Here is a 24,045-nt window from a genome sequence, read left to right on the forward strand (position 1 = left end):
ACCATTTTATACAAGGGACTTGAGCATCCGTGGATTTTGATATCTGGGGGTTCCTGGAGCCAGTCCCCTGTGGATACTGACAGATAATTGTATTAACGCGTGCCCTAGGCTAACATGAAGAAGAACTGTGCTTCATGTGTTTGTGTAGTTTATATGGTGTTTTTTATATCTTCTGACAATCACATGTTGTAGTAAAGAAGCTTTGACATTCCCAGTCGCTTCCATGCTACCCTGCAGGGGACACAGGTGAGGGAGTCTCAGTGCTTTCGGGGCAAATCCTTCTTCCCTGGGTGGTGGCAGCATGGGAAACTTACCTGTGGTACTGGGGAAACTTCTTTGAGGGCCACCGGTGACCTCCCTTGACTATCCATGCCTTTGATTGGATGTGTCTAAGGGAGAAAGACAATCTCTCAGTACCTTCTAGGGACTTCCCTGGCGGTGAAGACTTCCCTTTTCCCAGTGGTTAAGACTCCGCACTCCCAATCCAGGGGACACGGGTTCGAGCCCTGGTTGGGGAACTAAGATCCTGCATGCTGCGAGTTGCGGCCCCCCAAAAAAACCTTCTAGAGCCCTCTGAAAGTGTAATGTTCCCAACCTCTGAGAGCCATTCCTCTTGGGGCCAGTGGTATTAGAGATAATGATCTCTGTCCCTGGACTTGCTGAGTGGGGGACAGAGCGGTGCTGATGAAGCCGAAGACCCTTTCTCTCAGGAGACGCCATCATTTTATTCATAAGGTTTCCAAAATGGAAACTTTTTTTTTTTTTTTTTTTTTTTTTTGCGGTATGCGGGCCTCTCACTGCTGTGGCCTCTCCCGTTGCGGAGCACAGGCTCCGGACGCGCAGGCCCAGCGGCCATGGCTCACGGGCCCAGCCGCTCCGCGGCACATGGGATCCTCCCAGACCGGGGCACGAACCCGTATCCCCTGCATCGGCAGGCGGACTCTCAACCACTGCGCCACCAGGGAGGCCCCCAAAATGGAAACTTTTGAATTGTTCTGTGACCCCTTCTAATTTGTGTCACGTAACTTATTTGAATTCCTTAAAACAGGTGTTTCTCACCGTAGCATCCAGGACCCCAAAGATGTAGGCTTTGAGGTGCAGAGTGTGCAGGCAAGGCAGACAGAGTGTCTTGGTACTCGAGGTGGATTTTACACTGGAATGCTCCCATGATCGGGGGTGGTAGTTTAAAGGGCACTCCAGCTCGCTCGCTGCCTCGTTATCCCGGTGCCCCCCAGCCTCCCAGGAGGAGAAAAGCTCCTCTTTCAGGTACTGTGAGGCATCAGATACAACCCCGGTTCCTGATCGGGGGTTGACCTTGTTTCCTCTCCTCGGTTATGGGACATTAGCTCGTACGCAGCTTTGAGGAAGGGCTGTGTCCCCACTATTGAGTATCTTATCATCACAATGCCCTATGAAGCGGTCTGTAATTATTATATATGATGAGGAGTGTGGGGTCTGGCGCCAGGTTAAATCCTGGCTTCAGGACTTCTGCTGTGGGCCCTGGGCCAGTTCGCCATTCTTTGCCTCAGTTTGTCCGTTTGTAAAATGAGAGTAATTCCGTCAGGTTGTTACAAGGATTAAATGAACGTAGAACATTTAGAATGGCGCCTGGCACATACTAAGCATCCAGCAGTGTTGTTGTACAGAAAGTGACGCGGTGCAGAGCATCAGTGATAGAGGAATTCAGGGAAGGAGAGGGAAAGTTGAGGGAGGTGTGGTCAGGAGAGGCTTCCTTGGTGGCGCTTGAAACGGGCTGATGGCTTGAGTCCGGCAAAGAAACGTGCATAATGGTACAGAAGTAGGAAGGGACTTGATGTGTTCTAGAAGCTGTAAGGAAACTGATTAGGGTAATGGGAAATTCGATGGGGTATGTGATTTGGGGCATGGGAGGTGGGAGTGATCACAGAGTTCTAACATAGATCTAAGGGTTAGTTTTTGTAGAGGGGCACCAGGGGCCACTTAGGCGACCAGGGGATGACATAGCTGTGGACTGACACAGGAACTGGACATTTAAGCCAATGAGTCAACTGGAGACTCACAGCTTGGGTTGGAGTGAGGTGAGTGACAGGAAGCGGAAGGCCCGCCGGGAAGCTGTTCTGATCGTTCACCTCTTTTTGATCGGGACTGAGTGATGGCTACGGGCATAGAGGAAGGGGTCGGCGCAGGTAGTGTTTGAGGTGGTGCTGTGACACATAGGATTTGATGACTGATGGAGACACGGGAGACAGGTGCAAGGTGACCTGAGTCTTCAGTCCTGTCTGAATCGCTGTGCAAATGGTGGTCAGAGAGAGGAGAGTGGGGAGGAGGAGCAGGTTAGGGGAAGGTTTTGCGATGAGCAGGAAAGTAATGACCCCTAGCAACCAAGAGGAGCCCCAAGAGCGGCCCCGTTCCCCGAACCGAGATGGCTTCCTTTGGGCTGAAGATTGAGCGCGGTAGCCGGAGGCGAGGCTGCCATTTCCCCCGTTCATTCTCTGAGCGTCCAGCTCCACAGGATGTAGGGCCCAGATTTGGCACTTGTTAGTGGCTCCTGCTCAACTTTACTGCCTATTTCCCTGGACCTTCTTGAGCCATGGGCTTCTCAGTATCAGGTGCTATTTGGGCTTCAGTGCTGTTTTCCATAAGGGAACCTCTGAACTTTGGAGGAGGTTGGGAATATTGCCTTCCCTTTCCTTCACAAACCACATACTTCTGCTATTTCAAATCCCTGTAAAGCTTTCAGCTACCATGGTCAGGCCCTGCCGGTGATGTGATTGCTTTTGAGACTGTAAAGGAAGAAACACCGTGGAAGGAGAGAGTAGCTTTTTTTAGAGCCCCAGGCGTCCTAGGATCATCTGAAATGTCTCCGATTTTCATGCTTGGAATCACTCTGTTAGGAGCACTGTGTCTCAGGGAAGCTGCAATCTTACGATAAGGAAGAGCCCTGGCTTCCCCTAGGCCAGGGTTTTAACCCAAAAGCCCCAATAAAAGCATTATCACAGCAGGGTGGATTGGGCTAAGGCTCGTACCCATGTTTGCTTTGTTTTAATTATTCGTTTTTGAGCAGTCTTTCTTTTTTTTCCTCCCTTTCTTTCTTTTTTCTCTACCACCCTCCCCGACCTCCCCCCACTGCTTTGTGTCAGATACTGTTCTAATATTTTCCAAGTTTCCAAGTACTGGCTCATTTAATCTTCACAACAACCCCTCTGAGAGGGTACAGTTGTTATCCTATTTTACAGCTGAGGAAACTGAGGCACAGCATGCCCAGAGTTGCACACCTAGTATTGTGGCTGGGATTTGAGTCCTGGCAGGTTGGCTCTAGGGCCCCTGCTCCTAATCACCTTGTTTAATGGTCTCCCTTCTGTTAGCCGGAGCCACCATTTTGAAGACAGCATTTTCTGTTCCCTCTTTTTAGTTCCACTCAAGAATTTGTTTTAGGAATGTCACATGGTTACATACCAGGGAACAGATGCTTTTTTGAGTGCTATAGACCTGGCCTGAACACTGGCTGTACCCACTTATTAGCTGTGTAACCTTGGGCAAGTCACTTAACCTCTTTGAGCCTCGGTTTTTAAATATGTGTAACGAAGTTTTAAAAATATGTGTGACAAAGTTAAGACCAGTCATGAAGAAGTGAGACAGATTTTGTAAAGTGCCTAGAATTTAGTAGCCGTGGGGCTTGGGGCTAGTTATTAAACCTCCTCCGTAAAATGAAGATAATAATTCTTATCTCTGTAAATGCTTTACAGTTAAGTGCTTAAAACAATACCTGGAATGTAATAAATGCTCGATACTATTAGTACAAGCCAGCTTTCAACATATATATTTTTTATGCTTCAGTACATTTTTCAACACTTGTGTTTAACCAGTACTCTTTTTTTGTTGTGGTGGGGGTCTCATTTAGGCCTCTTTGGTTAGATTTCATATACTTTTGACTTTCCTAAGCAAAAGAACCTTGTATGGTAGGGACTTGATAATAACAGATGAGTAAATGTATTTGACCCATGTTTGACTTTCTTGTGTAGCAGCTATTTGCCTGGGAAAAGGTCCAGTTTTTCTTTAGTGTATGTACATATATGTATATATAGGTAAGTGACTTGCCTTGCCTTACCATGCAGATTATCTATCCTGGTGGGGCAGTTTTGTTTTTCATCATTGTCATTGGAGTATTTAGTCATCTGCTGCTTTGCTTTAAATTTTTTGTCTTGTTTCTTTATCTTTTTGAAATATTTAATCTCTATCTCTGTTGTAAAGATCATAGTGGTTAACCATTACTTTTAGTTATGAGACCCAAACCCCGAAACTGCTTTGTCTCTTTTATCCTGTTATTTCCCCTGTAGTTCCGGCTTAATCTCCATGTTCCTACTGTATGATTTCTTGAAATTCATGAATGAGATTTTTCTTTTCAGTTATCTTTCATCGATAGCTGTCTTCCCCTTTCTCCTTCCCCACTTTGGATTCCAGAGGACTAATTTTAATTAAATGAAAGGTTTTGGTCTTCTTATTACACCAATCAATGGGTAGTTTCCAGCACAGGAAGTTGGTTTCCACATCTGATGGGATCGTTTCCCAATGATCCTAAACTCTCCCAGTCTGTTGGAATATTCATAATATTGAACTTTTCTCATTACTTATTGGGAGGAGGGATTTAGCAAGGGGGTGCTAGGTGCATCTCTCCTGGGCTGTGTTTGTAGGGTCAACAACATAAATATTGATAGATAACACTCAGGAAAGGGATGGAGAGAGAGAAGCTTCTTTGGGAAGGAAGGTGAGCAGGTGGTCATGTGACGTTGTGAGCCCAGGCTGTGGAGTCCAGCGGAACAGGATTCAAACTCCAGCCTCTCCCACGCTCTCTGTGTGACCTGGGTAGGCTGCTTAATTCTTCTAAATCCCAGACTCCTTTTGTAAAATAAGGATGCGGACTTTTACCACACCTGGCTGCCTCAGGGTTGATGGAGATGACGGAGATGGGGGTAGGGGGTGTGGGGGACTCTCATTTGTCTCCCCCCCTTCCTTTGGCTTTCTTCCCTGCTCTGCTTGTCTCTGAGGAAGGCAACTTCTCGGCCTTCGTACAGGTTCCTCTCATGGAAATTAACCACAATTTTGCAAACTTAGGAATGTTGTATCTCCTAAGAAGTATCATTTTGCCTCATTCCCATGATTGTGGTCACAGGTATAGCTGAGTCTCCTTCCTAGTTGGTCAGCTGCCCATCAGCAGTGACCCTTCTTCCTTATTACTTTGGTCGAGGGAAGGGTTTTATGCTAATCTCAAATAAAGGCTGTTTTCGGTCTTGGACCTTCATGCCTTCTTAGCTTTGAGGACTCTCAGAAGCAAGTTTTATCTTTGTGTAGAAGAGCCCCTGCCCCCTCCCCTTCTGCTTTTTTTTTTTTTTTTTCAGTACGCGGGCTTCTCACTGTTGTGGCCTTTCCCGTTGCGGAGCACAGGCTCCGGACGTGCAGGCTCAGCGGCCATGGCTCACGGGCCCAGCCGCTCCACGGCATGTGGGATCTTCCCGGACCGGGGCACGAACCCGTGTCCCCTGCATTGGCAGGCGGACTCTCAACCACTGCGCCACCAGGGAAGCCCCCCCTTCTGCTTTTTTAACTCCCCACAAACGGCATTATTTCAAGGAGCCACCAAGTCTTAAGGGGTATTTAAATCTTATAAAACCTGAGTGATTCAAAATGGTTAGAGGAGGGAACCACTGTACCTTTTCTTCCAGCCAGTCTGGGGCAAGGGATGGGACCAGTTTGCTGAATCTCCTTTCCTTCATCCAGGAACGTCTCCTGTAATCTATGTGCAAGCCTGGGAAAAATCCACACTTAGATGGCTCAATAAATAACACCTCTTTCTGTTGTGGACACTTCCAAAGAGCTAAAGAGCAGGAAAATTGGTGAGGAAGAAGCACAAAATAGTAAAAGATTGATAAGTGCGTCACTAGCCTTTTCCATATTCAAAGTTTAATCAATATATATTACAGGTACAAGAGAGTTGCCTTAAAACAATTGCAGCCTCTGGAGAAGGGCTGAGGTGCACTGTAGAGGCTGAGGCCTCCAGCAGCTAATTGGCTGACCCAATTAGGATAGTTCTGACAAATTTTAGGTAGAGAGAGAGAGACTGGAGGATCTGGCATGGGTAAGGCCTTGACTTCAGTTCTAGCCTCAAGTCTGCCTTAGACAGGGTCATTTACCCCCTTTTGACCATAGTTTTTTCCATGCATAAGATGATGGTCCGGATGCTTTCTCAGATCCCTTCTTGCTCCAGAGCTTCTGATTCCTGATTCCTAGCGTTCTGCTTGTATAACAGACAAGATAGACAGAGATTCATAAGCTGTAGGGTGTGTGTGTTTGTGTGTGTGTGTGTGTGTGTGCGCACGCGTGTTATTCTTGTCTTTAACCTGGTCATAACTACCAGTCAAATAGTGGGTTCTTTTTTTTTTTTTTAATAGCCACAGAATTGTACAAACATCACTACAATCTAATTTCAGAACATTTTATCACTCCAAAAAGAAACCCCATACACATTAGAATTCATTTCTCATTTTCCTTCCATCTCCCTAGGTAGCCACTAATCTCCTTTCTGTCTATATGGATTTGCGTATTTTGGACATTTCACATAAATGGAATCATACAATATGTGGCCTTTTGTGACTGGGTTCCTTTAATTAACATATGTTTTCAAGGTTCATCTATATAGTAGCAACTATCAGTACTTCATTCTTCTTTATTGCCAAAAAATATTCCATGGTATGGTATGTCACATTTTACTCATTCATTCCTCAGTTGATGAAAATTTAGATTGTTTCCATGTTTTGGCTATTATGAATAAAGCTGCTTTGAACATTTATATACAAGTTTTTGTGTGGCCATATGCCTTCATTTCTCTTGGAGTGAATTACTGAGTTGTGTGATAACTATATTTAATTTTTTGAGGACCTGCCAAATTGTTTTCCATGGCTGAACCATTTTACAAGCCTACCAGCAACGTATAAGGGTGCCAATTTTTCCACATCCTTGCTAACACTTGTTCTTGTCTGTTATATTTTAGCCATCCTAGTGGATATAAAGTGATTTTTTTAATTTGCTTTTTCCTCATGGCTAATGTTATTGAGTAACTTTTCATGTTACTTATTAGCCATTTGTATATTTTTTTGGAGTGATACCTTTCCAAATCCTTTGGCCATATTTGAATTGGGTTATTTATCTTTTTTGTTGTTGAGTTGAAAGAGTGGCTCCTCTTTGAAAGTTTTGTTTGGCAGTCTGGAATTAAAATTTATGTCACTGATTGTTCCATCACTGCTTTTGTAGACTAAAGGTCATTGGTTAAATGGATTTTTTTTGAAGTCGGCTGTTAGAAATGGAAGCTTAAAAAGATTTTTAAATGCAAAAGGTGGCAGAGGGGTCATGCATAGAGTGATGGGAAGAAGGTGGTTTTGGATTTATACGTGGGAAAACAGTGTAAGTGTTTTGGAAGCAGCTGCCTCTCCTTCAAGCACTTGACTTCCTTCAATATCATACCAATGTCTGTTTTCTTCTACTTGTTTGTGGCCTTGACTGACACCTTCCAAAAGAGTTTTCAGGGCTAATGCCTTTGAAAAATACTAACGAATTAGGTGGAAATTAATGTAACTAAACATTACTTTCATTTGAGGATACTGTGAGTTTTTTTTTTAGGTAGTCAATAGCTGATATTTTATGACTGCTATTCCAGAAATTGTGGCCTTAGACTATTATACTATGGTGTTCAGGGGACTGATTTGGAGAAAGGGAAAAGAATTGAAGAACCTCCATAACTAACTGTCTAACCATGTATGTTGGAGAGTTGAAAGCTTTTGGTTTTTCTTTTACTCTCCTTACAAATTGAAGCATTTTCCAGAGAGCCTATGAGGACAGAAGCCCTCACTTTAGCTCCCAGGATACTTACAACACTGGGTGAAATAGTTTTTTGTATTCACCGAAGCCTTTGGATCTTGCCTAGAGCTTGGTTAGCTTTAAACTATTTTGGCCTTACTCAAGGACCCTGTCTAGTTATTGTTCATTTTCTCATTTGCATTTACACGTAGCTTAAGGGGCTTCCCTACATCCCCTCCCCCGGAACCTCACGCAAGAAAAAACATCCTTGCAACTTGGCCTCTTAGTAAGTGTTGGAAACTGGGCTTCATGACAAGTTGGCTCTGAACCAAGCTTTCCTTGCTCTTACACATGTGAAACCTGTTTCTCTTGGCTAAGGTATTTGAAGAAAAAAAATCTGTCCACATCTCAGCTAAAACATCTTCCTCTGCACCCCTGAGCCTTATCCCCTTCTTCTTCCTTCCCATTTTATTTGACAAGACTGCTGTGAATCACTTTTTCTAGGTATTTCAAACATCAGGCCGCTCAGGTTTCTTCTTCTATCTGCTCTTATATCCCTTCTTAGAGGAGTGGCTATGTGAGGCCATTCGCCTTGTCTCTAAAGTAAGAAAACCTTTGGGGTTCTGTCCTTTGGACATGACTCTCTTTTCATGCTTCTCTGCACAGGGATGGACTGGTTTACATTTTTTAATGCCCCATCTTCTGAATCAGAAGTGAGACTACCTTGTGTTAGTTTGTATTAAAAACTACTGAGATTAGAGTTGGAGCCAGGACTTGCCGACATTGTTGGACTTTGTCATTTGTACTTGGATTATGAGAAAGGGAACGGCTTAATATTTGGGGTCCTCTTTCCTGTAGCTTTAGTTGTCTCTTATCTTTAAGCAAATCCTGAAAACATAAACATTTTAAATTAATATACGTTGTTAAAAGCCCCACTGGGTTAAACACACACCAGCATTTCAATATTAAAAGTATCATTGATACTTCCTAAGTAGCTCTGGCTACCAGCTGTGTAAGGAAAACCTTGAAAGAAAGAAGGTGCAAGTTATTTATTTAAAGTACCCCCCTGGGGGAAGGTTGGGGGTGGGATGAATTGGGGGATTGGGATTGACATATATACACTACTGTATATAAAATAGATAGCTAATAAGAACCTACTGTATAGCACAGGGAACTCTACTCAATGCTCTGTGGTGACCTAAATGGGAAGAAAATCCAGAAAAGAGGGGATATATGTATACGTATAGCTGATTCACTTTGCTGTACAGCAGAAACTAACACAACATTGTAAAGCAACTACACTCCAATAAAAATTAAGAAAAATAAAAAAGTGGATATATGAATGACTGATTCACTTTGCTGTATAGCAGAAACACAACATTGTAAAGCAACTATACTCCAATAAAAATTAATTATAAAATAAGATAAAATACCCCCCTGGTGAAGTGGTGATGGGATTAGCATGTCCCTAGCGACTGGTAAGGGGCTTCAGGAGCTTATTTTAGAGTGCTCAGCACCCCACGATCTGTAGGGTGCATTGAAAGAGCACACATCATGCTGGTGAACCCTTATCTCCAGTGGGGGGAAATACAGGCCAGTGTGTATGCAGAAGTAGAGTGACCTCTGCTGCCATCAAGGTGGAGAGTCTGGAGGCTATAAGATTCTGACTATGCCTTTCCTCTGAAGAGCCCTGTTGCCTCTGCAGCAGATGGGAACACAGGGGTCTGTGACTGTCAGTGGGAGGCTGGTGAAGGACCTCCAGCTGTTGATGACTTGGGATATAATATTGAGGTCATTACCTTGACATCCAATTCTCTATAGTCTTTCCAGGCAGAGGAGAAAAAAAATTCAAATCCCCCTTCAACTATTCATTTGCTTCCATTGCCAGACTAATCCAGTGATGTGTTTCCTTCCTAATGGTCAAAGCACTACCGTAATTTCAAACCAACCTGGGGTTTCTAATTCTTATGAGAAGTCTCTAATGTATTTTAATAGAGGCAATAGCTCTTAAGGATATTTAGTTCCTTCACTATTCATTCACCTCATCCCCAACTTGTATAGGACTAACGGCTTCATTGCTATCAGTTAATGTGAAATATATCCCTCTTGACACCTAGATAAGTAAACTCCTTGGAGCCAAACTTTTGTAAGAAACTACTTCTTTGAAAAACAGAGCATAGGACTGATAACATAGCTTCATTTATTCATAGAGCATTTTATCCAGTACCCACCTATATGAGCAGGGCAGTGTTCTGGATACCAAGCAAATACAAAAACAGATCTCACTCGGATGGACCTTGGTCTCAAGTGCCTTAGAGTCTAGAGAGACACGTATATACATATTACATACATACATGTGCAAAATACATATGGATACATACATATCACCTCACTTTTTACTCTGTTATCATTAACCAGTGTAAGCAGATAAAGGATAATGGAAGTTGAGAGGAGAGAAGAGAGTCCTTCTAGATATGTAGCACTGAAAGGCTCAGTGGTTATGGCTTTGGGCTCTGGAGTCAGAGTGCCTGAATTCAAATCCTGGTTTAGTGCTTATTATTGTAGGAACCTTGGACAAGTTACAGTAGTCCCCCCCGTCTGCGGTTAAGCTTTCTGTGATTTGTTACCCACGGTCAACTGCTGTCCAAAAATATTAAATAGAAAATTCTAGAAGTAAATATTTCATAAGTTTTAAATAGCACACTGTTCTGGGTAGTGTGGTGAAATCTTACCCCATCCTGCTCCGTCCTACCTGGTATGTGAACCATCTCTTTGTCCAGCGTATCCACGCTGTATATGCTACCTGCCTATTAGTCACTTAGAAGCTGTCTGGGTCATCAGATCGACTGTTGCAGCATCGCAGTGCTTGTGTGATAAACCCTTATTTTACTTAATAATGGCCCCAGGGCTTCCCTGGTGGCTCAGTGGTTAAGAATCTGCCTGCCAATGCAGGGGACATGGGTTCGAGCCCTGGTCCGGGAAGATCCCACATGCCGCAGAGCAACTAAGCCCACGCACCGCAACTACTGAGCCCTCGTGCCACAACTACTGAAGCCTGTGCACCTAGAGCCCGTGCTCCGCAACAAGAGAAGCCACCGCAATGAGAAGCCTGCACACCACAATGAAGAGTAGCCCCCGCTCGCCTCAGCTAGAGAAAGCCCACGCACAGCAATGAAGACCCAATGCAGCCAAAAAAAAAAAAAAAAGCCCCAAAGTGCAAGAGTAGTGATGCTGTCGATTTGGCTGTTCTCTTATTGTGCCTAATTTATAAATTAATCTCTATCATAGGTATGTCCATATAGGAACAAACATCGTATACATGAGATTCAGCACTGTCCATGGTTTCAGGCATCCACTGTGGGCTTTGGAACGTATCCCTTATGACTAAGGGGGGACTACAATATTTTATTTCTCTAAGACAGTTTCTTCTTCTGGTATTTAGGGATGATAAGTACCTACTTCAGGGGAGTTCCCTGGTGGTCCAGTGGTTGGGACTCTGAGCTTTCACTGCCGAGGGCACAGGTTCAATCCCTGGTCGGGTAACTAAGATCCTGCAAGCAGCTCGGCACAGCCCACCGCCCCCCCCCCCCAAATAAAGTACCTACTTCACAGGGTAGTTGTGAAGATTGAATAATATAATTAAGGTACAGCCTCAGCAGAGTGCCTGACACACAGTAGGCCTTGTTCTGTGGATGGAGGACCAGAGAAGCTAAAGTGTGAACTGTAGCCTTTGAAGGAAGAAAATTGAGGCACAGGGCAGTCTGGGGAGAGAGGTGGATAAGGAAAGCACTGAAGTGGAAGAGACTGTGCGTATTTGGAGAAAAGCTAAATTTTGCTGAAGCAATGGGGTATAACGTAGTAAAGTAGAAAATAAGATTGGGAAAAATAGATTGTGGCTGGTTCACACAAGTCATCAATCCTTCACTGAATCATTTTTACCTCATTTCGAAGGATGAGGGATACTACTGAAGGTTTTGGAGTGGACCAGCAATGATCAGACTCCAGCTTTAGGAAAATTAATCTAACGACACTTTTTAAAATTTAATTTAATTTAATTTATTTGTTTTTGGCTGTGTTGGGTCTCCGTTGCTATGCGCAGGCTTTCTCTAGTTGTGGTGAGCAGGGGCTACTCTTCGTTGTGGTGCGTGGGCTTCTCATTGCAGTGGCTTCTCTTGTTGCAGAGCATGGGCTCTAGGCGCATGGGCTTCAGTAGTTGTGGCAGCTCGCGGGCTCTAGAGCTCAGGGTCAGTAGTTGTAGTGCATGGGCTTAGTTGCCCCGTGGCATGTGGGATCTTCCCAGACCAGGGCTCGAACCTGTGTCCCCTGCATTGGCAGGTGGATTCTTTTTTTTTTTTTTTTTTGTGGCACGCGGGCCCCCCACTGCTGTGCCCCCCCCCATTGCGGAGCACAGCCTCCGGACGCTTAGGCTCAGCAGCCATGGCTCACGGGCCCAGCCGCTCTGCGGCATGTGGGATCCTCCCGGACCGGGGCACGAACCCATGTCCCCTGCACCGGCAGGCGGACTCCCAACCACTGCGCCACCAGGGAAGCCCGTGACAACATGCTTTATGGTATATGTGGTGGGGAAACTTATTAGGACAAGGTCCCAGGGCCTGAACTAAGTCAGTTACCTTGTAGCCTTTCCTGTTCTATAACTTGGTCTGGTATATGTCATGGGCACTTCCCTTTGTCATTGAGTTTTCTAGTACATCATCATTTTAAATAATGGTTTTACATCCTACTCTCCCACCCCAACCTGCACCTCCCTCTGCAGTGACCTCTCTCCCACTAAAGGCACCTATTGACCTTGTGTTCTCATCTCCTTCCCTCCATCTAAGCCAGGATGGCTCTGATGTCATTTATTCATAATTAGATAAAATAGAGATGCAGCAAATGCATTACTTCTCAACCATTTTAAAGCACATTTTAAGCCATTTATTTCTAATTGCAGTTTAAAAGGCTGTTCTTTTTCTTGGAAGAATTTCAGGCATCAAGCAGTTAGGGAACAATCCTTTTAGGCCTATTCAACTGAACCTTAAAAAAAAAGTCTCCAGTATCTTCCCCAAAGAGAGCCGTCCTCTCCATTGAGGAATGGTGTGAAATGGTTCTGTGGAGAAAGCCTGTGTCATTGTCCCTGCCCTGGCACAAATCATCCTGTTCCCCCTGCCCACAGACAGATGTTTATCACATTTTAATTTTAATTTTTTATTCAGTTTTATCTGTTTTCTCACTTCTGGGATACTCCAGTTGTTCGCACATTGCTGTTGTTTTTTCTTGTTTTTGTTTTGTTTTTCTCTCTGAGTTTCGAAGAACCTGACGAACTAGTGTGTCTTTGAAACTCATCTCATAAGTAGTTACAGCATTATAAACTGGTTCTCCTAAGAATTATGAATTTTTGTTCTAAAAACATTTGATCGTAGATTATATAAGGGCTAAGAGCACTGGTTTTAGGTTCTTTTGGAGGTGGGTTTTATGAGGTGTGATGAAGCCAATTAAAGAATACCTCTCCACAACATTGTAAATCAACTATACTTCAGTAAAATTAAAAAGACAAAAAACCTGCAATGTCTGTGAAGCACAATACAGCAAAGTACAGTAAAGTGAGATGTGCTTTTATATATTAAAAAAATAACCTCTTCTTAGTTGTTTCTGAAACAATTGAAAAGAGAGTGAAATTCACACAGTCAGACAGATGGAGATAGGAATATCACTTTTATTACCAATAAAGGTGCTTGACAATTGTGGCCTTGATCTGAAGCCAAATTAGCTCCCTAACTTTCACATCTAGAGCAGACAGGCTTAGGGCCTAATCACTAGCAAGAGCTGTCACAGGGGCCCTTCCCTGCAGGGCAGGCCCTTTGCTTCTTGGGATGGAACAGATCAGAATACATGCTGCCTCCTGCAGACAGGGGAATGGAAGTCTCTTCAACAGCTTTATGGAGTGATTTCACACGTCTTCTCGACAGACTTACTTAATTTGATCCTACTATCTATTTCATCACATTTGTGAAATTTGCTGTTGATTCAATGGACATGTAAGTTGCACTATGCATTTGATAAATATTTTCATCAAGAATTAGTCCAGTTTGTCTTAACAATATTATAATATGCACCATGGTGAAGTATTTAGTTGCCTTCTACTATTTGCTTTCAAGTAATCAGAAATAAAAAGTTTGGGGGAATATGCTAAGGATACTGTATGCTTTTCATTTATTCACATGGTATTGTTAATGGTTTCCCGATCTGATTAGAAGAAATACCTGCAAAGTAGTTGATAGTGCAAAAATGAGGACAGCATGCTTGAAAAGTCAGGAGCATTTTCTGTTTCTGTGGGCTTTTCACATCTTGCTCATCTAAGAAATATGACTTCTGCTTCCAGCCCTTGTGGGCAGTGGCTGAGGCCACTTGAGCAGGGTTTGGAGGAAGTGCGGTGGTGCAGCTTAATGAGTTTCAATCATTTGGGTCCTGGTTAGATGGCCACTGATGTTCTCATTTCCAGACTTCTTCGACACTTCTCACTTGTCTTTTGAGCCAAGAATAGCCATAAGATAAGCAGCTATGTGGTTTTAAGAACAGAGTGTGTTTTGCAGTGTCTGGTGAGTACGATGTGTCTCTAAAGTTGAGATTCCACATAGTGAGTTCTGGAAAACAACTGCCCATAAATTTGGAAGATAATGAAAAGATTAATTAGACATTCCTAACCTCGCTGAGCACTCTGAGTTGACCGGTATAGTTCACTGACCTGAAGACGGATCCAAGAAGCCTGGAATGTGCTGTTTCACATTGTTTCTCTTGAAAAATGTATTTAATCAATGTTCACAGTGTTCAGGGCAATATATGTGGTATGACCTTTATCCTTGAGGCACCTTTGGGAGGCTGCATGTGACACATACGACAAGGATGAGGATTTGGAGGAAAAATGGAAATGAGAGGTGATTTAATTTGCACTGATCTATATAATTGAGAAATACTTTTTTCCTGATGATTCTTAGTAGATGGTCTTTTCTGTATGTTTGATATAAAGTTAAATGGGCCATGATTAGGCATACTATTGAGTCTAACTTTTCTAAAACAAAAACATCATTTTAAATTTGTTAGACTAATACATCCTCACAATCGAAAAAGTCAAATATAACAATCCATAGTGTCTCTTCCTCCCTTCAGTCCTTCCAGCAGTTTTATGTATATTTTTTTCAGATTTTTTTTTACCATGCTTAGACAAATTTATTCCATTTTTGTTTTAATGGTGATACATATCTGAAACTTGTTTTTTTCCATTGAATATATTATTGATATTAGTTAATTTGAAGAAGTTTTTATCATGAATGAGTGTTGAATCATAAAGTATTTTATATCTAATGAAAGGGACGTATGGTTTTTCTTGTTTAATCTGTTAATGGCTACATCAGATTCTCTGATGTTCAAAACTCCTGACATTCCTGGTATAACTTTAGTCATTCTTTAAAATTGACAGCTACTCATTCTTTTTTTAAAAAAAAAAATAATTAATTAATTGACTTTTGGCTGTGTTGGGTCTTCGTTGCTGCGCGCGGGCTTTCTCTAGTTGTGGTGAACAGGGGCTACTCTTCATTGCGGTGCGCAGGCTTCTCATTGCGGTGGCTTCTCTTGTTGCAGAGCATGGGCTCTGGGCATGCGGGCTTCAGCAGTTGTGGCTTGCGGGCTCTAGAGCACAGGCTCAGTAGTTGTAGCGCACGGGCTTCATTGCTTCGCGGCATGTGGGATCTTCCCAGACCAGGGCTCGAACCCGTGTCCCCTGCATTGGCAGGCGGATTCTTAACCACTGCGCCACTGGGGAAGTCCGCTACTCATTCTTTAAAGACATTTTTAAGATGTCACGAAGCAGCAGAGTGTGTGACCTGGGCTAGGAAACCTGAGAGGGACGTGGTCAGGTTGTGCTGGGAATGGGACTGACCACACGCTGTATGGAGTCGGGGGAATTGAATCGAGAACTGGCTTTTGCAGGAGCTGTTCTCACTGTAGTTGTTGTGGTTGTTGGAAGTGATATATTACATTAGAGCTTCATAATATCCCTAGCCTACAAAGTATTAGATTCTGAATAACATTGTCCTAGTTGTAACCTTCGCGTGCAGAGGGGTTTTAAGTACTCTGGTTGCCTTTAGTTTTTGGAGCTTGTTATGTTTCATTTCCTTTCATAGTCCTTTGGGAGTAGCTTAGTAGTCAGGGGCAATTTCTCATGCCATCCTTCAGTGAAAATATTTTGGTGTCTTCTGAGCACTAGGCCACACCTTGGCCATCTCTTATTTCTTTGAGGAACTAGGTTCCAAGGGAGATTGTTCTCTACTTTACCAGCTCTCTCTAGAACAACTCATGACTTAGCAGCATATGACAGAGTAATTGGAGATTGCTATGAACAGTCATTACAAGTGGCTAGAGCTTAAAAAGTCTCTTGGGTTTATGGTCTAGATTTGAGATTAGTAGCTTAACAGAGGTGAGATCTATTGGCTTCTAGGAGTTAAGACAGGAGTTTAAACATTTAGGTTTCATGCTCTCAATCTAAAAAGTGAGTGAGTGGGGTAGGTGATCTTTACAGTTTCTTTTATCTCTAATATTTTGATTTTGTGTAATTGCGTCCACTTTTCTTTGGCTGATCCCTCAGTTGAGAACTGAAGCCTGCAAGCAGCTGATGGAAGGTTAGGATCCTGACTTGCATTTAAATTGTGCCACTCTTGTTGGTTCATCCTGATACTGATTCTTTTCTTCACATGTTTTGGATTATACATTGCACATTGTTACTTCTTGGCATTAATGTTCATTTTTAGGGAGTGTGGGTTTTTTTTAATAGACTTCATTTTTAGAGCAGTTTTAGGTTTGTAGAAAAATTGCCCAGAAAGTGTAGAAAGTTCCTTTATGCTCCTTCTCTCCCTCACCCCCACAGTTTCCCATATTACTAATATTGTGTGTGTGTGTGGCATTAACATCTTGACTGTGTGGTACATTTGTTGTAATTGATGAACCAATATTGATATGTTATTGTTAACTAAAGTCTGTTAGGGTTCACTCTGTTGATTCATTCATTCATTCATGCATGCATGCACGCACGCATGCATGCAGTGCCGGGTCTTAGTTGCGGTATGTGGGATCTAGTTCCCTGACCAGGGATCAAAACTGGGCCCCCTGCATTGGGAGTGCAGAGTCTTACGCACTGGACCACCAGGGAAGTCCCAGGGTTCACTCTTGGTATTGTACAGTTCTTTGGGTTTTGACAAATACATAATGTTATGCATCCACCATTACAGTATCACACGGGATAGTTTCACTGACATAAAAATGTTCTGTGTTTCATCTGTTCATCCTTCCTCGAAACCCCCTGAACCCCTGGCAACCACTGATCTTTTTTTGTCTCTGTAGTATTGCCTTTAATGGAATGTCATATACTTGGAATCATACAGTATGTAGCCTTCTCAGATTGGCTTCTTTCACTTAGTAATATGCGTTTAAGGTTCCTCCATGTCTTTTTTGCCTTGTTAACTCATTTCCTTTTATCACTGAACAATATTTCATTGTCTGGATATACCACAGTTTATCCATTCACCTATTGAAGTTCATCTTGATTGCTTCCAAGTTTTGGCAATTATGAATAAAGCTGCTATAGACATTCATGTGCAGGTGTTTGTGTGGACATAAATTTTCAGCTCATATAAGTAAATACCTAGGAGCACGATTACTGGATCATGTGGTAAACCTATATTTAGCTTTGTAAGCAGCTGCCAAGCGAGATTTCAAACTGGCTGTTTTCACTGCGTTCCCACCAGCAATGAGTCTCGTTGCTCCCCATGCTCACCAGCATTTGCTGTTGTGTTTTGCATTTTAGCCATTCTAATAGGTGTGTACTTGTATTTCATTGTTGTTTTAATTTGCACTTCCCTAATGACATGTGATGTAGCACAGCTTTTCATATGCTTCTTTGTCGTCTGTATATCTTTGGTAAGGTGTCTGTTCAGATCTTTTGCCCATTTTATTTTATTTTTTTAAATTTATTTATATATTTTTGGCTGCGTTGGGTCTTCGTTGTTGAACGCGGGCTTTCTCTAGTTGCAGAGAGCAGGGGCTACTCTTTGTTGTGGTACGTGGGCTTGTTATCGCAGTGGCTTCTCTTTTTGCAGAGCACGGGCTCTAGGCGCACAGGCTTCGGTAGTTGTGGCACGCAGGCTCAGTAGTTGTGGCTCACGGGCTCTAGAACACAGGCTCAGTAGTTGTGGCTCATGGGCTTACTTGCTCCGCGACAGCTGGGATCTTCCTGCACCAGGGCTCGAACCCGTGTCCCCTGCGTTGGCAGGTGGATTCTTTTTTTTTTTTTAATAAAGTTATTTAGTTTTGGCTGCATTGGGTCTTCATTGCTGCACACGGGCTTTTCTCTTGTTGCGTTGAGCGGGGGCTACTGTTCATTGCCGTGTGCGGGCTTCTCATTGTGGTGGCTTCTGTTGTTGCAGAGCACAGGCTCTAGGCACGTGGGCTTCAGTAGTTGTGGCACGTGGGCTCAGTAGTTGTGGCTCGCGGGCTCTAGAGCACAGGCTCAGTAGTTGTGGTGCATGGGATTAGTTGCTCCGCGGCATGTGGAATCTTCCCGGACCAGGACTCGAACCCGTGTCTCCTGCATTGGCAGGCAGATTCTTAACCACTGTGCCACCAGGGAAGTCCTTGCCCATTTTAAAATCAGGTTTGTTTTCCTTCTTTGTTTTTAAATTGAGGTATAATTGACATATAACATTTTATTAGCTTTAGATGTACACATAATAATTCAGTATTTGCATACATTGTGAAATGATCACCACAGTAAGTTTTTTTTTTTTTTTTTTTTTTTTTTTTTTTTTGAGATCCAGACAGGTTTTATTGACAAGGTTTACTGCAGCCAACGTTGGAAAAGTTTGCTGCAGCTTTTGACTTCTTCAAAGAGCTGATAACCCTCATCCGCTTCTTCACCTTCTTCATCATAATCATCATCATCATCTTCAATAGCTTCTCCAGTAAAGTATAACACTGATCTTGGGATTATGCGCTCACGTAAAAAGTGACCAATTTCAAAGTCCGCAGCAAGGATAGCTTCAGCATCATCATCCAGATCTCCACTCTCAGGAACTTCAGGAGGGGCAAAAAAATTAAAGAAAGAGTCATTAGAAACTGTTTTGGTCACAGTACGAACTGTCCCACGTCCCTTGTGTTTCTGCTTCTTCTTAATGGTTTTCAAAGTGACATTCTTCCCTTTTTTCCAATCTATCTGGCACCCTGTACAACCCATAATTTCTGGTCCATCAAAAGAAAAAGGATCAGAATCATCGGGTTCTGACCTCATTCTATATGTCTTTGTCAACACTTCATTTGTGAAATATTCATTGGGTTCAAAGTGAAATTCTAAGACAAAACTCATAGGCTGACCAGCATCTGAGAACTTCACTTTAATATCTTTCAAGTGCTTCAGAATAGGTTCATCATGTTCCTGAACCATATCACTGAGCAAGTCAACATTCTTAAAAACGGTCAGCCAAAATTCAGGAATTCCTTTGGGGTCTTCTTTTTCTTCATCCTTTTTCTCATCTTCAATCTTGGCCTTTTCTTTTAGCTCCGAAACTTCATCTTCCTCATCTGGTTTCCATTCACATTCTTCTTCTGTAGGTTCATAAATGGCATTAATGATCTCAAATCGCTTATCAAATAGAGGTTGATAGAGAACGGCATACTTTCTTTCAAGATCATGAACTTCCTCATAGAACTTGGCTTCTATCTGTGCACATTTAACTTGAAGGTTTTTGAGAGCATTCACACGTCTTTTAACTACCCTAGGCAAGCTTTCAATGTATCCTGTTGGTGTTTCTACCAGACCATCAAGTCTTTCTTGAAGGGCTGCAAGAATCTGAGGATTTTGCATCATCTGAACAGTCAGCTGACGCGCTTTGAGTTTTGTTTCTTCACCAGTTTCTTCTTCTTCTACTTCTTCAACATCATCCAAATCTTGATCAAGTTCAGACTGTTCTTTGTTGTCGATGTCTGCCATGTTGTATGAACGCCAAATATTGGCTCACTATTCATTTTCACGTCCCACCATCTCCACAACTTCCAGTAAAGTAGGGACAACCAGACAGGGGTCTCCAATCAGGCCCCGCCGGTGGCCACGTGCCCCACAGTAAGTTTTGAAGAGCCTCTATACTGTTTTCCATAGTGGCTGTACCAATTTACATTTCCACCAACAGTGCACAAGGGTTCCCCTTTCTCCACATCCTTGCCAAAACTTGATGTTTCTTGTTTTTTTGATAATAACCATTCTGACAGATGTGAAGTGATATCTCATTATGGTTTTGATTTGCATTTCCCTGATGATTAGTGGTGTTGAACATCTTTCCACGTGTCTGTTGGCCATCTGTATGTCTTCTTTGGAAAATGTCTATTCAGATCTTCTGTCCATTTTTTAATTAGATTTTTTTTTTGGTATTGAATTGTATGAGTTCTTCTGTATATTGGATATTAGCCCCTTATCAGATATATGATTTGCAGATGTTTTCTCCATTCAGTAGGTTGCCTTTTTATTTTGTTGATGGTTTCTTTTGCTGTGCAGAAGCTTTCCTTTTTAAAGATTTATTATTATTTATTAAAACAAATTTGTTTTGGTTGCGTTGGCTCTTAGTTGAGGCATGTGTGATCTTTCATTGTGGCGCTTGGGTTCTTTGTTGTGGCCCACGGGCTTCTCTCTAGTTGTGGCCTGCAGGCTCCAGGGTGCGTGGGCTTTGTAGTTGTGGTGCATGGGCTTAGTTGCCCCACGGCAAAAGTTGGATCTTAGTTCCCTGGCCAGGGATCGAACCCATGTCCCCTGCATTGTAAGGCGGATTCTTTACCACTGGACCACCAGGGAAGTCCCTGTGTAGAAGCTTTTTAATTTGATGTAGTCTCACTTGTTTATTTCTGCTTTTGTTGCCTTTGCTTTAGGTGTCAGATCCAAAAAAATCATCACCAAGACCAAAATCAGGGAGGTTACTGCCTATGTTTTCTTTCAGGAGTTTTATGGTTTGGGGGTCTTAGATTCAACTCTTTAATGCATTTTGAGTTAATTTTTGTGTATGGTGTAAGATAGCAATTCAGTTTCATTCTTTTGTGGCTGTCCAGTTTTCCCAACACCATTTTTGAAGAGATTGTCCTTTCCCCATTGTATATTCTTGGCTCCTTTGTCATAAATTAATTGGCCATATATATGTGGGTTTATTTCTGGGCTCTCTTATTCTGTTCCATTGATCTGTGTGTCTGTTTTTATGCCAATACTATTGTGTTTTGATTACTATAGCTTTGTAATAATTTGAAATCAGAGTGTATGATGCCTCCGGCTTTGTTCTTCTTTCTCAAGATTGCTTTGGCTATTTGGGGTCTTTTGTGGTTCTGTACAAATTTTAGAACTGTTTTTTCTAATTCTGTGAAAAAAGCCATTGGAATTTTGATAGAGATTGCATTGAATCTGTAGATTGCTTTGGGTAGTATGGACATTTTAACAATATTAATTCTTCCAGTGTATGAGCACAAAATATCTTTCCATTTGTTTGTGCCTTCAGTTTCTTTCATCAGTGTCTTAAAGTAGTTTTCAGTGTACAAGTCTTTCACCTCCTTAGTTAAATTTATTCCTAGATATTTTATACTTTTTGATGCAGTTGTAAATGAGATTGTTTTCTTAATTTCTCTTTCTGATAATTCATTATTAGTGTATAAGAAATGCAAAAGATTTTTGTATATTGATTTTTGTATCGTGGGTTGTTTGTTTTCTTAAAAATATTTTTATTTATTTATTTATTTAGGCTCTGCCGGGTCTTAGTTGTGGCATGTGGGATCTTTGTTGCGGCATGCAGACTACTTGTTTGCAGCATGCAGACTCTTTTTTTTTTTTTATGTTTTGTAAACTTTTCCACATCGAACAGTTGATCTGTCTTATTATCTATTTTATTTTTTTTTTGGCTGCGTTGGGTCTTCGTTGTGGTGCGCGGACTTCTCACTGCGGTGGCTTCTCTTGTTGCGGAGCATGGGCTCTAGGCGCGTAGGCTTCAGTAGTTGCAGCACGCAGGCTCACTAGTTGTGGACCGTGGGCTCTAGAGTGTAGGTTCAGTAATTGTGGTGCACGGGCTTACTTGCTCTGCGGAATGTGGGATCTTCCTGGACCAGGGCTCAAACCCGTGTCCCGTGTATTGGCAGGTGGATTCTTAACCACTGCGCCACCAGGGAAGTCCTGCACACAGACTGTTAGTTGCGGCAGACTCTTAGTTGAGGCATGAATGCGGGATCTAGTTCCCCGACCAGGGATCGAACCTGGGCCCCCTGCATTGGGAGTGCGGAGTCTTACCGGGACCACCGGGGGAGTCCCTGTTTTCTTATTGTTGAATTATAAGAGTTATTAGTATGTTTGGATACGTGTCCTTTATCAGATATGTGTTATACAAAGATTTTCTCCCAATTTGTGGCTTGTCTTTTCTTTCTCTTAACAGTGTTTTTCACAGAGTGGAAGTTTTTAATTCTAATGAAGTCCAACTTATCAATTTTTTCTTTCATGGATTGTGCTTTTGGTGTTGTATCTACAGAGTCATTGCCAAACCCAAAGTTACCTAGATTTTATCCTGTGTTATCTTCTAGAAGTTTTATAGTTTTGCATTTTACATTTAGGGCTATGATTCTTTTTTTTTTTTTTGCGGTACACGGGCCTCTCACTGTTGTGACCTCTCCCATTGCGGAGCACAGGCTCCGGATGCGCAGGCTCAGCGGCCATGGCTCACGGGCCCAGCCGCTCCGCGGCATGTGGGATCTTCCCGGACCGGGGCACGAACCCGTGTCCCCTGCATCGGCAGGCGGACTCTCAACCACTGTGCCACCAGGCTATGATTCATTTTAAGTTAATTTTCATGAAAGGTATAAAGTTTATGTCTAGATTCATTTTTTTGCGTGTGGTTGTCCAGTTGTTGCAGCACCAGTTTTTGAAAAGTCTAGCCTTTCTCCATTGAATTACCTTTGCTGTTTTGTCAAAGGTCGGTTGACCAAATTTGTGCGGGTCTATTTCTGGGCTCTCTATTCTCTTCCGTTGATCTGTTTGACTTTTCTTTTGCCAGTACCACACTGTCTTGATCACTGCAGCTTTACAGTAAGGCTTGAGGTCCAGTAGTGTCAGTCCTCCAACTTTGTTCTTTTCCTTCAATATTATGTTGGCTATTTTGGATCTTTTGCTTTTCCATATAAACTTTAGAATCATTTTGTTGATATTTACAAAATAACATGCTGGGATTTTTATGGGGATTGTGTTGAATCTATAAATCAAATTGGGAAGAATTGATATCTTAATAATGTTGAATCTTCCTATTTACGAACATGGAATACCTCTTCATTTATTTAGACTTTGGTTTATTTTATCAGAGTTTTGTAATTTTCTTCATATAGGTCTTGTTCATATTTTGTTAGATTTATAATAAATTATTTAATTTTTAGTGCTAATTAATGTAAATGGTATTATGTTTTTCAAATTCTAATTTTGAATTCTAATTGTTCATTGCTGGTATGTGAGAAAACTGTTGACTTTTGTATACTAACCTTGTATTCTGTAAACTTGCTATAATTGCTTAGGTCCAGGAGATTTTTTGTTGTTGCTTCTTCAGGATTTTCTACATAGCAAATTGTATCATCTGCAAACAAAGACAGTTTTATTTCTTCCTTCCCAATCTGAATACCTTTTATTTCCTTTTCTTATGGCTTTAGCTAGGGCTTCCAGTACCATGTTAAATAGAAGTGGTAAGAGGGGACATCTCTGTCTTGTTTCTGATCTTAGGGGAAAACTATCTAGTCTCTCACTGTTATGTATGATGTTAGCTGTAAGTTTATATATAGATGTTCTTTATCAAGTTGAAGAAGTGCCTCTCCATTCCTAGTTTTCTGAGAATTTTTATCATGAGTGGGTGTTAGATTTTGTCAAATGCTTTTTCTGCATACGTTGCTATGATCCCGTATGATTTTTCTTCTTTATCCTGTTGACATGATGGATTATGTTAACTGGTTTTCAAATGTTGAATCAGAGATATTGGTCTGTCATTTTCCTTTCTTTTAATGTCTTTGTCTGGTTTTAATGTTATGTTGATTCTGCCCTCATAGGATGAGTTAGGAAGTGTTCCCACTGGTTCTGTTTTCTGGAGTAAATTGCAGAGAATTGGTATTATTTCTTCAGTGTTTCTT

The 24,045-nt window shown here is 42.2% G+C and overlaps 2 protein-coding genes across 8 annotated transcripts in view; one reads left to right on the top strand and one right to left on the bottom strand.

Annotated features, from left to right (window-relative positions):
* Positions 1-24,045, top strand: part of ANKS1A (ankyrin repeat and sterile alpha motif domain containing 1A) — a 189,726-nt gene that overhangs the window by 33,708 nt on the left and 131,973 nt on the right. The gene's annotated exons all lie outside the window — the stretch shown is intronic.
* LOC309813629 (nucleosome assembly protein 1-like 1) lies at positions 18,695-19,876 on the bottom strand. The gene has a single exon (XM_082638691.1). It carries the CDS (start codon positions 19,856-19,858, stop codon positions 18,710-18,712), a length of 1,149 nt encoding a protein of 382 aa, XP_082494817.1. The 5' UTR covers positions 19,859-19,876; the 3' UTR covers positions 18,695-18,709.

Source organism: Mesoplodon mirus (assembly GCF_964341445.2).
Source record: "Mesoplodon mirus genome assembly, chromosome: 12".
NCBI classification, from domain to species: Eukaryota; Metazoa; Chordata; class Mammalia; order Artiodactyla; family Ziphiidae; genus Mesoplodon; species Mesoplodon mirus.